Source organism: Bombina bombina, chromosome 3, assembly GCF_027579735.1.
Source record: "Bombina bombina isolate aBomBom1 chromosome 3, aBomBom1.pri, whole genome shotgun sequence".
Lineage (NCBI taxonomy): Eukaryota > Metazoa > Chordata > Amphibia > Anura > Bombinatoridae > Bombina > Bombina bombina.
Genome location: NC_069501.1, coordinates 1,162,704,506 through 1,162,719,629, shown reverse-complemented (window position 1 = coordinate 1,162,719,629; position 15,124 = coordinate 1,162,704,506). Strand labels below are relative to the sequence as shown.

Below are 15,124 nucleotides of genomic sequence, written 5' to 3'. Positions count from 1 at the left end.
TTCACCTTACCTTATTTTTCATTCTGATAAGGTGGTTTTACGCACTAAACTTGGTTTTCTTCCTAAGGTTGTTTCAGACAAGAACATTAATCAGGAGATTGTAGTTCCTTCTTTGTGTCCTAATCCTTCTTCTCAGAAGGAATGTCTGCTGCATAATTTGGATGTAGTCCGTGCTTTGAAATTTTACTTGCAGGCGACTAAGGACTTTCATCAATCGTCTTTACTTTTTGTCATTTTTTCTGGAAAGCGTAAGGGTCAGAAAGCTACGGCTACCTCTCTTTCTTTTTGGCTGAAGAGTATCATCCGTTTTGCATATGAGACTGCTGGACAGCAGCCTCCTGAAAGAGTTACGTCTCATTCCACCAGGGCTGTTGCTTCCTCATGGGCATTCAAAAATGATGCTTCTATTGAACAGATTTGCAAGGCTGCAACTTGGTCCTCTCTTCACACTTTTTCTAAATTTTACAAATTTGATACCTTTGCCTCGGCTGAGGCTGTTTTTGGGAGGAAGGTTCTACAAGCAGTGGTGCCTTCCGTTTAGGTTCCCTGTCTTGTCCCTCCCTTTTCATCCGTGTACTATAGCTTTGGTGTTGTATCCCACAAGTAAGGATGAAATCCGTGGACTCATTGTGTCTTTAAAAATAAAAGAAAATTTATGCTTACCTGATAAATTTGTTTCTTTTTAGACACCATGAGTCCACGGCCCGCCCTGTTCTTTGAGACAGGTTATTATTTTGGTTAAACTTCAGACACCTCTGCACCTTGGCTTTTCCTTTCTCTTCCTAACTTCAGTCGAATGACTGGAGTGGGAGGGAAGGGAGTAGCTATATATACAGCTCTGCTGTGGTGCCCTTTGCCTCCTCCTGCTGACCAGGAGGCGTAATCCCACAAGTAAGGATGAAAGCCGTGAACTCATTGTGTCTAAAAAGAAACAAATTTATCAGGTAAGCATAAATTTTCTTTTCTCTGACTCAGTGATTAATACTATGTTGCAGGCTCGTAAATCTGTCTCTAGAAAAATTTATTATCGAGTTTGGAAGACTTACATTTCATGGTGTTCTTCTCATAAATTCTGTTTGCATTCTTTTAGAATTCCTAGAAATTTACAGTTTCTTCAGGATGGTTTGGCTAAAGGTTTGTCTGCAAGTTCCTTGAAAGGACAAATCTCAGCTCTTTCTGTTTTTTTCCACAGAAATTTTTTTTTCTGTACAGGCTTTGTACAGGCTTTGGTTCGTATCAAGCCTGTCATTAAATCAATCTCTCCTCCTTGGAGTCTTAATTTAGTTTTGAAGGCTTTACAGGTTCCTCCATTTGAGCCTATGCATTCTTTGGACATTAAACTACTTTCTTGGAAAGTGTTGTTCCTTTTGGCCATCTCTTCTGCTAGAAGAGTTTCTGAATTATCTGCTATTTCTTGTGATTCTCCTTTTCTGATTTTTCATCAGGATAAGGCAGTTTTGCGGACTTCATTTAAATTCGTACCTAAGGTTGTGAATTCTAACAAACATTAATAGAGAAATTGTTCTCCTTTCTTTGTGTCCTAATCCTAAGAATTCTTTGGAGAGATCTTTACATTCTTTGGATGTAATGAGAGCTCTGAAATATTATGTTGAAGCCACTAAAGATTTCAGGAAGACTTCTAGTCTATTTGTTATCTTTTCTAGTTCCAGGAAAGGTCAGAAGGCTTCTGCCGTTTCTTTGGCATCGTGGTTAAAGTTTTTGATTCATCAAGCTTATTTGGAGTCAGGTAAAGCCCCGCCTCAGAGAATTAAAGCTCATTCTACTAGATCAGTTTCTACTTCTTGGGCTTTTAAAAATGAAGCTTCAGTTGATCAGATTTGCAAAGCAGCAACTTGGTCTTCTTTGCATACATATACTAAATTCTACCATTTTGATGTATTTGCTTCTTAGAAAGCAGTTTTTGGTAGGAAAGTTCTTCAGGCAGCTGTTTCAGTTTGATTCTTCTGCTTATAATTTAAGTTTTTCTTTTTGAGAATAAACTTATATTTGGGTTGTGGATTAATTTTTTTCAGCGAAATGGCTGTTTTTATTTTGTCCCTCCCTCTCTAGTGACTCTTGCGTGGAGTTCCACATCTTGGGTATTCATTATCCCATACGTCACTAGCTCATAGACTCTTGCCAATTACATGAAAGAAAACATAATTTATGTAAGAACTTACCCAATAAATTCATTTCTTTCATATTGGCAAGAGTCCATGAGGCCCACCCCCTTTTTTATGGTGGTTATGATTTTTTTTGTATAAAGCACAATTATTTCCAAATTCCTTTGTTGATGCTTTTTACTCCTTTCTTTATCACCCCACTTCTTGGCTATTCGTTAAACTGAATTGTGGGTGTGGTGAGGGGTGTATTTATAGGCATTTTGAGGTTTGGGAAACTTTGCCCCTCCTGGTAGGATTGTATATCCCATACGTCACTAGCTCATGGACTCTTGCCAATATGAACATAGGACCAGTGTTTCAGCAAAGCCTTCATGAACACCCAGGATTATTATGTCAACAGCATTGTTACACTGAAAATTGTTAACATCTGCAAATAAAGCAGGAATGTGTAGTGCCAGCAAGTTCTTAGGCAATGTTTTGTGTAGAGTATTGTAGATTATGTATTCTAACATTTGCAGAATGTACTCCAGGGGAGTTTTTTCACTATATATAATTAAATATTTACTGGGAAGCAAAATATAAATATAAAGTCCTGTTAATAAATATCTGTATACTAATTTGTTTGTCTAGAGCTCCTATTTAGGTTTAAATTATGAGTGGCGCGCTATTTAAAGTAAAATGTTAAAAAAACAATAAAAATTATTTAAAATGATACATATCACTTTAATTTAAACATAGCAATATTTCATATGTGCTAACCCGACCACTTCTAAGTTGCAAACCCAGATGCATGTTACACATATTTTACATTCTTTTGCTCTTCACATAGAAAATAATGTACTTTTTATTATTTATTTATAGATATATATATACTGTTCATGTATAGACTTGTGTATGTATTTATCGCTATGTTAAAGCTCCTTGTCTGCTTTTTTCCACCTAAAACCAGACATCTCATATCTTTGAGCCCTTATAACTTTTTAATGGAATTCTTTTAAAATATTGTTTCCGACTGCGAGTGTAACTGTACTTTGAAATGTATTTTTGATGTTTTTTGTGCAACTTTTTTGTCTTGTGTAACAGTTAACCAGAGGTCTGAAGCTGTGCTAAACCGACATACTTTAAATTTAATTTTGCTCAAATGTACGCATTTATTTTCAACTCATAATATGCCCACAATTTCTGTTGCGCACAAAGAGCCACTGAATACCCTATATTGCTTGCATGTCACAGTTGACGCGCCACTCGTAATCTAGCCCTTAATAAATATAAGACATACTAGAACTGTGCTTCCTTTCTTTTCATTTGGAAGACCCTTGTAATGCTTTTGAAATTGAATCTAAATAAAATATTCTAAATTAACTTGACCGTATTTGTGCTTCTGTAGACATTGTTTACTTCCTCTTCATTTCATTTTTTGAAGGATTCCCAGAAAAACATTAGAGATCAGATTCCATCCTGGATTGAACAGGAAAGATCTTGGGCATTAGCTTTATTAAAGGTAACACACAGTAACATGCAGTAAATTCACTGGTTATAACGATGCAGCCATGCAATTCATTATCATATTTCTATTTTATTTTTAATTCAAAGGTTTTAATTATGCTTTTATAAATAATCTGGTCTCTGACATCATCTTATTTTTTTCTACAATACTTATGATATAGTTATATTTCGGTTTTCATTATTTTACTTATTTTTATAACATTGTTATGCATCCATGTTTACTAATATATTTCTTAATTTTAATAAATATGTATTATATTATTTGTTTATTTGTTTATTTATTGGAATGTGACCCAAATTGTTGTTACCCTTTCAGACTTCTCTACCAGCATTTTATCAGACGTTGAACCTTGATGATTCTAATTTGTGGAATCATTTTTCACAAAGTTCTATTTGTGAACAAGAAATCCCTGCAGTTATAGCCAGGAAAATGTCATCTTTTCAGCAGGTATGTAATACAGGATGTAATACAATTAAATATATATAGCCTGGGTTCAAACTGCACTAGGGCTTTTTTCACGAATATACTGAATACCTCAAAACATAAAATAGCTTCCGCTCTTTCACAAATGGCAGATACTAAAAACATAAATGAAGGCTGATGGCCAAGAGATGGTACATACAAAGGTCTTACCACCACACCTACCAGTACTTTTTTCTAACGCCAGCCTTCAATGCTGGCTTTTAATAAAGTATGCTAATCCCACCTGTGCTCTAGCTATCTGTAGCTTCCCTAGAATACAAACAAAATATGGCAAAGGACTGCACATATCTCTTGCCCCTGGCAGCACTCTAAGAATCCACTGGGTGCATTTCACACAGCATAGAAAGCATCCTCATGGTAAACTATGTACAAACTCTATAAGGGTTTAGCCTGAAATACTCCAAAAGTAGCAACATAAAATAGATAGTGCTTTCTCACCTACATGCAAATACAAAAAAAGATAGAAAGTAGATGTCCACATAACATCTTAAAATGTTCCACTTTTGTTTTTTAATGTTTTCTGATTCAAAAATGTAAATTAGTGACCAGCATTTTTGTGTGTGTGTGTGTGTGTGTGTATTTTTCCATTAAATTTTTATTGCAAACATTAGTCAAACACAAATATGTCTCCAATTTAATATTAGTCAATATATTTATAAAATTGGTGGGAACTGGCCCATGTCTATGCGGGTGGGAACCCCTTCAGAGAGAAACTAGTCCTATATTCATTCATTAATGATCTCATACTAGTTTGGAGAGGAGATCAATCAGATGCAGACACCTTTGTGAGTCACCTTAACGGTAATGATAAGGGGCTCTCTTTCGCCCACACATGGAATAACAATGAGGTGGTGTTTTTAGATCGTACCCTTGCCTCTGATATCACTGCAAGAAAGTGACCACTAGACTCTACAGAAAGCCAATTTCTGGTAATCAACTTCTCCACACAAATAGTAGCCATCCTAAGCATGTGTTCAGGGGCATAGTCAAAGGTCAAATGCTTAGTTAGACACAACTGCTCAGAACAACCCACTTTTTAAAAAAAAAATAATAATCTTAGCAACCGCTTTACTGATAGGGGGTATTCTAAAAGCAGTGTAGTGAATGCATATAAAGAAATAGCTACAGTAGATATAACTAGGTTTAACTTTTGTTACTAAGTACAGTTTATTGGTGAAGGTTGTAATTTTGTATATGCAAAAAAATCTAACACTGGCTAATATAATCTCTCCCAGCATGCTTCCTAAGACTTCAAGTAATAGCACATGGCTACAGGTCTCAGGTACCTATAGATGTGGCCACCCACGCTGCAAAGCATGTGACTTTATTAGTGAAGATAGACAATCTAAGTCCCATGTCACAGGAATAACATACTCCACACAAGACTGCGTAAAGTGTTCAACCAATTATGTGATCTATTTAATTGATTGTACCCTTTGAGGCCTATTTATCAAGCCGTCAACTGTGCTGCATTCGACGGCACCAATACGTTCGCCTGACATCGCCTAACATCGCTGCCGCGGACCTGAATACGCTCTCCATATTTAACAAAAAAGCTGTAAAAAAGCCGCGCACCAAGTACGGGGCGATGAGCAGCGGACTGTTGTTAACTAACAGTCATCGATCTCGCTGCTCTTCGGCTTTTTCACAGCTTTATTTGTATGCTGTCACTAAGCACCACCACTATACTAAACTGTTTAATCCCTATCCCGCTGCTCCCCGACCCCGCCGCAACTAAATAAAGTTATTAACCCCTATTCCGCTGCTCCCGGAGCCCACCACCACCTACATTATGTTATTAACCCCAAATCTGGTGCCCCCTACACTGATGCCACCTACATTGTTATTAACCCCTATCCCGCCGCTCCAGGAGCCCACTGCAACTAAAGTTATTAACCCCTAAACCGCCAGCCCCCCATTACCCCCACAACAGTAAAACCCACCACCCACACAACCAACCCCCCCAAATAAAAACCTAACTAAAAAAAACCTAAGCTCCCCATTGCCCTGAAAAGGGCATTTGTATGGGCATTGCCCTTAAAAGAGTTATTAACCCCTAAACCGCCAGCCCCCCAGTACCCCCACAACAGTAAAACCCACCACCCACACAACCAACCCCCCCAAATAAAAACCTAACTAAAAAAAACCTAAGCTCCCCATTGCCCTGAAAAGGGCATTTGTATGGGCATTGCCCTTAAAAGAGCATTTATCTCTATTGCAGCCCAAATGTTGCAATCAGCCAATAGGATTGAGCTCACATTCTATTGGCTGATTGGAACAGCCAAAAGAATGCGAGCTCAATCCTATTGGCTGATTGGATCAGCCAATAGGATTGAAGTTCAATCCTATTGGCTGATAGCAACAGCCAATAGGATTTTTTCAACCTTAATTCCGATTGGCTGATTGAATTCTATTAGCCAATCTGAATCTAAGGGACACCATCTTGGATGAGGTCATTTAAAGGAACCTTCATTCTGAAGAAGCCGTCGATTGAAGGGGATGCTCCGCGTCGGATGTCTTGAATATAGAGCCGCTCCGCGCCAGATGGATGAAGATAGAAGATGCCATCTGACTAAATAGGTTTAGTAAGTGCTACTGATGTGGGAGGCCAGGGGTTTAGGGGTTAATACATTTATTTAGTTGCGGTGGGGTCCGGGAGCGGTGGCGGGCGGAATATTAGGGGTACATAAGTATAATGTAGGTTGCAGCGATGTCGGGGCGGCAGATTAGGGGTGTTTAGACTCAGGGGTTATGTTAGGTGTAAACATAACTTTTATTCTCCCATAGGAATCAATGGGATATCGGGCAGCAGCAAACATAAGCTTTTGCTGCTTTCAGACTCCAATTGACTCCTATGGCATCCGCCGCCTCTAGGGCTGCGGATTGAAAACCAGGTACGCTGGGCCGGAATAGTAGCGAGCGTACCTAGTAGTTATTTGATAACTAGCAACAGTAGTCAGATAGTGCTGAATTTGCATTCGGAACATCTGTTGTGACATAAGCATCGATCTGTGTCGGACTGAAACCGGCAGATTGTATGTTACATCACAAATTTCTACTTTTGCCGGTCTGTAGGCTTTGATAAATAAGGCGAATCAAGCTCTCCACAATTACGCTGCGGAATTTCAGCGTATTTGCGGTTGACGACTTGATAAATAGGCCCCTTTGTCTCAAACAGTATGTGGGTCTTATGACCAGAGATGTCCACACACAGAAAAGGGAACATCTAGGTTACATTAAGAATAAACAATGCTGTTCAGCACTTTCAGAACACTTTATTTATGATCACCTTCAAAATGTGTATACTTTCAGATGGAGAGCAATAGAAGTGGTACATACACCTGTCAGAGGCGGCAATAGAATGACACTTTTGGGCTGCCAAGAAGTGTATTGGATTCACAAATTGCAGTCTCTAGTACCCAAAGGATTCAACTCACAAAATGACATACTCAATTATTGGGAATGATTATTTTCATTCTATCACAACAGATGATTTATGATCAGGGGCGTATTAAGGCTTAGGCCAACAAGGCCGGTGCCTAGAGCAGCAGATTTTTAAGGGGCAGCAGAATTTTGTGTCCCTAGGGCCACTCTACTGAACTCAGGGCCGGGTGGCTAAATCAACCAGGGCCCGGCTATTGCTATTCTATGGGATTGTATGTGGGTGCGCATGACGTGGTGACAGTGGAGGCGGAGCTCACTTGCGCAGCCTGGCCTGGACTGAGAGGGAATGCGGTATTCTTTCTGGCTCCACTGCGTGATTGAGACTCACACAGACTACACAGTGCAGTGTGCACTACACCGTGACCACTGTGAAACAGCATATGCCTTTCTCCCTTCAATACATCTTCATTAGGCATTAAAATACTTAAACGGATTAGTCACTAAATACTTGCACATTTACTGTTTGTCTATCTGTCATACATGCAAAGAATAAGTATTTATTGCTGAATCTATACAACTATGTGACTTAAAACACAACTAAAAATATGTTGTATGCATTTAATACATTCAGAAACAATTCAAGTATATACTTTATTATGATTGTATCATGTGACTTTATCTCCTAGGATACAATTCCTAAACCTATCATAACTACTGTTGTATTTTTTAAGTACTTTTAAAGGCCAGTTTGTATATTCATTACATATTTATCCAAGCAGATATTTTGCTTAAATAACTGTCAGTCACCAAAAAAGATGTTTAAGGTTAAACATCTACCTACTGACCAACTATCATACAGTGAAGGATATCTTTTTCTGATATAAACACTTTAATCATCTGACTTGCAAAATAATGTCTTTAAAAAAAAAATATATATATATGTGTGTGTGTGTGTGTGTGTGTGTGTGTATGTGTGTGTGTGACCAGAGTAAATGCAAGCCCTGGTGAACATCTACTTAAAAAGACATTTTTTTTTTTTAAATTTTTACATCCTGCCCCAAAAATATTATGTCTAACAAAAGGCCTTAAAGTGAAGGTAAAGTTATTGTAACCAGCAATCGTTTTTATGTTGCTGTTATTAACCCAAATGTAGTCGCTAGGTTTTTTATTAATAAAAAATTATCTATTTTGTTCAATTTATAACTTTATTTCTCCTACCGTTCCTTGAATAATCTCCTCCCACGCTCCATTTCCTGGTTTATGACACACTGACGTATAGAGCGGTCCCACCCGCACTATACGTGTTTAGCATACTCGTGCACATCGAGCACGGATTAACCGCGCATGCGCATCAGTTATGGACCAGCAGCTCCTTCAATGACTAAAACCCAAAATTTGTAATGCGCATGCGCGAAACGAGGACGCGCGCTTGCAAATTGCGGAGGATAAATTGTCACGCATGCGCATGTAAACCAGGATGTTTATGACGAAATTTGACGGCCGCCTAACGGCCAGAAAATCAATTGGATCTAAGAGGCACGTTATAGTAATTTAGAAAAAAAAAAAATGTACGGGTTGTTTATCGGAAAGCCGATTAGAATAGAAAAACATTAGATATCACAGCTAATTTATGTTTTATAAAAAATTGATGAATTAAACTTATATTTATTTTACATCATCTCTCTAATTATTTGTAATAAGGACTTTGACTTTACCTTCACTTTAAACCTGGGGTGGGGTGGGGGGAGGCAGCAGAATTTTAAGTGCCTAGGGCAGCACACAACCTAAATACGCCCCTGTTTATGATTCATTATCTTTTTTAGGGTATCCAACCTTTAATACACATTTCAAGTTATTGGAAAAGGAATAGGATTTATCATATATTAAGTATAAAATAAATTAAATTACCCTATATGAGAATGGTTTAAGAATTTGTTTTGAACATAGAAATAACTATGTAAATTATGAGCGTTTCCTATACCATAGCTTTGCTGTGTTCTGTTCTGGGATTTGATTTATTGCACTGTTTTGGCAACTTTACCATATTAATGTTGCACATACTAATTTTGTATAAATTTAAAAATTATAAATTATTTACATGTAAGGAATCTTTATATGATATGTACATACTAGCCGAGTATTTTGTATATTTTTTTTAATTATTCAATTCAAATGTTAATTGTTTTTAGTAGGTGGGGTTAACTTGCCCTTTAAAATCATACCTCCTATGGTGAATGTCAGATCTATGATTACGGCCAAGGACCGAAACGCATACGATCATGTTATTCTTACTCCACTGATGCTTCTGGCACAGTTACAGATGCATACCTAATAAAGGATTTTAAATTTTTAAAATGGGGGCCGATATCTGTCTTTTTCTTCATTTCAATATATTTTAATCATTGTTGAATTTAACCAATTTATGGGGTTTGGAACACAAATATTTAATTGCATGATGGCTTTATATACAAGACCATTAGCTACAGTGAGAGTTGTTTAATGGAATGATATCAGATCCTCAGATATTATTTCTTTTATGAATTGAATTATTGGCATTACATATTAGACAAAATCAATAAATTAAAGGGATTCAAATTAAAGTTAAGGAATATAAACTATAAATTTCCACTGGTGATATTCTGAATTCAGGTTAGTTTGAGCAAGTCCAAAATGTTAAACATTAATTTGAAATCAGAGGATTTTGAATATGTAGTGAATTTGTATATTTTATTTTCTTCAAATTATTTAGTATTGAAATATCTTGGGATATACATACTTCTCATTCAATTCATCTTATAATTGAATGTAATTACTGTAAACTTGAAAAATAAATATTTCACAATCTAGCGTTTTGGGCTTATTAAAAAAAAATCCTGTATTTGTAGAATTACAATTGTTTAAATGAATATACTACCAAGAATATTTTATATATTTCAGACATTGCCAGTTCAAATTCCTAAAAGGTTTTTAATAAATATACAAAGACTATGAATCAACATATATATGGGGAAGATACATCCCCATATAAGTAGTGAGATGATGTACCGTAAAAAAATAAAGATGGTGGATTAGGACTTTATAATATACTAAAATGTAAACAAGCTCCAATATTACAAATTATCATAGATTGACATTTGAAATAGTTAAACTGTGCGTACTAATAAAGACTAAAACTTGCAAAACACCCTCATAAAACAGAGAGATTGTACACTGAAGTGCTGTAAAAATACAGCTTAAAGGACATCAGATGACAGAGAGTAGAGTATACATTAAATGTGAAATGGAAAAAAAAAATGCATTTAATTTTAAACATATATGCAACAATAAAACGGACACTTGTTAAAGTGTAGCATCCAGTTAAAAACACATAACATACATAAGTAAAATCATACAGGTTGAAAAGTTCATATGAGAATAGGCGATTGTGAATCCAGCGAGTTAACCTTAATCGGTTTTCGGCAAGAAGCTGGAAAAAAGAAGTCCAAAATCAAGATACTCAAGAGCCAAAGCAAAGGTGTTTAAATCTTACTTCCACTGGGAGTTGGTTCGTAGATTCAATCAGACTTGTCCGAAATGTCCGTTGTGCTTGCTCTTTTTAAAAAAACACTTCTTGGCAGTATTTTTGATAATCCGAACTGCTAGTGAATCTAGCCTTCTCTGCACCTCTAGGACTACGGATGCCCGAATGGGACCAAAGTAACAAGGTAGAGCTTATAGAACAACACGTTTCAGCCGTAACTGGCCTTTTTCAAGCTCTAAGAAGTAGTGCACCCTTACTGCTTAATATAATGCTCTTTATGCAAATGAGAATAGAAGTGGGCGTTAAAAAATGGTTATTTGTTATATACAATATATTGATATTTCTTTATTATGATTATAGGGAATATTATAAAGTGATAATTTAATCGAATAATGGGTGTTAAAGTATATAAGCAGAAACCGTGTACTATTACAAATCCTAATTCCCAAGGGGGGGGGCGGTTAGACAAAAAAACAGAAAAGAAAGATCAAACATTTGTGATTGACCTTCTAAAGTGCATTTCTTTTTTTAAATACATCTAAATTCGTTATTCTAGTGTGAGTGTCCCTAATTATTAAGGAATGGTAGTAAATAGTATTATTTTTAAAAAGAAAATAAAACAGTTCATGTAACTAAACAAAGTGAAAACAATTATGATAGACGGTTTGAGTCAGGGAATAACAATAGACAACCAAGAGTTAATATGAGAAATAACTATTCTAATAACTGGCATTCTTCCAGAAGCCAAGATTACTATAATAATAATAATCAAAATCACACGAGAGACCATAGACCATACCCTATTCATAATGTATAAAAATCCCAATCCCAATGGACACACAACCATTCTTGAACATACAATTATGGTAGAAGAAATTTTGAAGGTAATAACTATAGTTCTGTTAATAATTCACAAACTCCAAGAAGGTATAATTATACACATAACAGACAATGCAGCCATACCCCAATAAAAAAACATAATTTATGCTTACCTGATAAATTCCTTTCTCCTGTAGTGTGGTCAGTCCACGGGTCATCATTACTTCTGGGATATTAACTCCTCCCCAACAGGAAGTGGAAGAGGATCACCCAGCAGAGCTGCTATATAGCTCCTCCCCTCTACGTCACACCCAGTCATTCGACCGAGAACCAACGAGAAAGGAGAAGCTAAAGGGTGCAGTGGTGACTGGAGTATAATTTAAAAATTTAGACCTGCCATAAAAAACAGGGCGGGCCGTGGACTGACCACACTACAGGAGAAAGGAATTTATCAGGTAAGCATAAATTATGTTTTCTCCTGTTAAGTGTGGTCAGTCCATGGGTCATCATTACTTCTGGGATACCAATACCAAAGCTAAAGTACACGGATGACGGGAGGGACAGGCAGGATCTTATACGGAAGGAACCACTGCCTGAAGAACCTTTCTCCCAAAAACAGCCTCCGAAGAAGCAAAAGTGTCAAATTTGGAAAATTTGGAAAAAGTATGAAGAGAAGACCAAGTTGCAGCCTTGCAAATCTGTTCAACAGAGGCCTCATTCTTAAAGGACCAAGTGGAAGCCACAGCTCTAGTAGAATGAGCTGTAATTCTTTCAGGAGGCTGCTGTCCAGCAGTCTCATAAGCTAAACGTATTATGCTACGAAGCCAAAAGGAGAGAGAGGTAGCAGAAGCTTTTTGACCTCTCCTCTGACCAGAATAAACGACAAACAGGGAAGACGTTTGTCGAAAATCTTTAGTTGCCTGTAAATAAAATTTCAGAGCACGAACTACATCCAGATTGTGTAGACGTTCCTTCTTTGAAGAAGGATTAGGACACAAGGATGGAACAACAATCTCTTGATTGATATTCCTGTTAGTGACCACCTTAGGTAAGAACCCAGGTTTAGTACGCAGAACTACCTTGTCTGAATGAAAAATCAGATAAGGAGAATCACAATGTAAAGCAGATAACTCAGAGACTCTCCGAGCCGAGGGAAATAGCCATTAAAAACAGAACTTTCCAAGATAACAGCTTGATATCAATGGAATGAAGGGGTTCAAACGGAACACCCTGTAAAACGTTAAGAACTAAATTTAAGCTCCATGGTGGAGCAACAGTTTTAAACACAGGCTTAATCCTGGCCAAAGCCTGGCAAAAAGCCTGAACGTCTGGAACTTCTGACAGACGCTTGTGTAAAAGAATGGACAGAGCTGAGATCTGTCCCTTTAAAGGGACACTGTAACCAAAAATTTTCTTTCGCGATTCAGATTGAGCATGACATTTTAAGCAACTTTCTAATTTACTCCTATTATCAAATTTTCTTCATTCTCTTGGTATCTTTATTTGAAATGCAAGAATGTAAGTTTAGATGCCGGCCCATTTTTGGTGAACAACCTGGGTTGTCCTTGCTGATTGGTGGATAAATTCATCCACCAATAAAAAAGTGCTGTCCAGAGTACTGAAACCAAAAAAAAGCTTAGATGCCTTCTTTTTCAAATAATGATAGCAAGAGAATGAAGAAAAATTGAAAATAAGAGTAAATTAGAAAGTTGCTTAAAATTTCATGCTCAATCTGAATCACGAAAGAAAAATTTTGGTTACAGTGTCCCTTTAAGGAACTAGCAGATAAACCCTTTTCTAAACCTTCTTGTAGAAAGGATAATATCCTAGGAATCCTAACTTTACTCCATGAGTAACTCTTGGATTCGCACCAATGTAAGTATTTACGCCATATTTTATGGTAAATCTTTCTGGTAACAGGCTTCCTAGCCTGTATTAAGGTATCAATAACTGACTCCGAAAAACCACGCTTTGATAAAATGAAGCGTTCAATTTCCAAGCAGTCGGCTTCAGAGAAATTAGATTTTGATGTTTGAAAGGACCCTGGATTAGAAGGTCCTGTCTCAGAGGCAGAGACCAAGGTGGACAGGATGACATGTCCACTAGATCTGCATACCAGGTCCTGCGTGGCCACGCAGGCGCTATAAGAATCACCGATGCTCTCTCCTGTTTGATTCTGGCAATCAATCGAGGAAGCATCGGGAAGGGTGGAAACACATAAGCCATCCCGAAGGTCCAAGGTGCTGTCAAAGCATCTATCAGGACCGCTCCCGGATCCCTGGATCTGGACCCGTAACAAGGAAGCTTGGCGTTCTGTCGAGACGCCATGAGATCTATCTCTGGTTTGCCCCAACGTCGAAGTATTTGGGCAAAGACCTCCGGATGAAGTTCCCACTCCCCCGGATGAAAAGTCTGACGACTTAGGAAATCCGCCTCCCAGTTCTCCACTCCCGGGATGTGGATTGCTGACAGGTGGCAAAAGTGAAACTCTGCCCAGCGAATTATCTTTGATACTTCCATCATCGCTAGGGAGCTTCTTGTCCCTCCTTGATGGTTGATGTAAGCTACAGTCGTGATGTTGTCCGACTGAAACCTGATGAACCCCCGAGTTGTTAACTGGGGCCAAGCCAGAAGAGCACTAAGAACTGCTCTCAATTCCAGAATGTTTATAGGCAGGAGACTCTCCTCCTGAGTCCATGATCCCTGAGCCTTCAGAGAATTCCAGACAGCGCCCCAACCTGGTAGGCTGGCGTCTGTTGTTACAATTGTCCAATCCGGCCTGCTGAATGGCATCCCCCTGGACAGATGTGGCCGAGAAAGCCACCATAGAAGAGAATTTCTGGTCTCTTGATCCAGATTCAGAGTAGGGGACAAATCTGAGTAATCCCCATTCCACTGACTTAGCATGCACAATTGCAGCGGTCTGAGATGTAGGCGTGCAAAGGGTACTATGTCCATTGCCGCGTACCATTAAGCCGATCACCTCCATGCATTGAGCTACTGACGGGTGTTGAATGGAATGAAGGACACGGCATGCATTTTGAAGCTTTGTTAACCTGTCTTCTGTCAGGTAAATCTTCATTTCTACAGAATCTATAAGAGTCCCCAAGAAGGGGAACTCTTGTGAGTGGAAAGAGAGAACTCTTCTTTTCGTTCACCTTCCATCCATGCGACCTTAGAAATGCCAGTACTAACTCTGTATGAGACTTGGCAGTTTGAAAGCTTGAAGCTTGTATCAGAATGTCGTCTAGGTACGGAGCTACCGAAATTCCTCGCGGTCTTAGTACC

The 15,124-nt window shown here is 37.9% G+C and overlaps 1 protein-coding gene across 1 annotated transcript in view; it reads left to right on the top strand.

Moving 5' to 3' along the window:
• DYNC2H1 (dynein cytoplasmic 2 heavy chain 1) overlaps positions 1-15,124 on the top strand; it is a 1,178,830-nt gene that overhangs the window by 798,811 nt on the left and 364,895 nt on the right. Inside the window, exons 71-72 of the mRNA XM_053705582.1 lie at positions 3,547-3,624; positions 3,946-4,077. Coding sequence (XP_053561557.1) covers positions 3,547-3,624; positions 3,946-4,077 — 210 coding nt within the window. The remainder of the gene's footprint in view (positions 1-3,546; positions 3,625-3,945; positions 4,078-15,124) is intronic.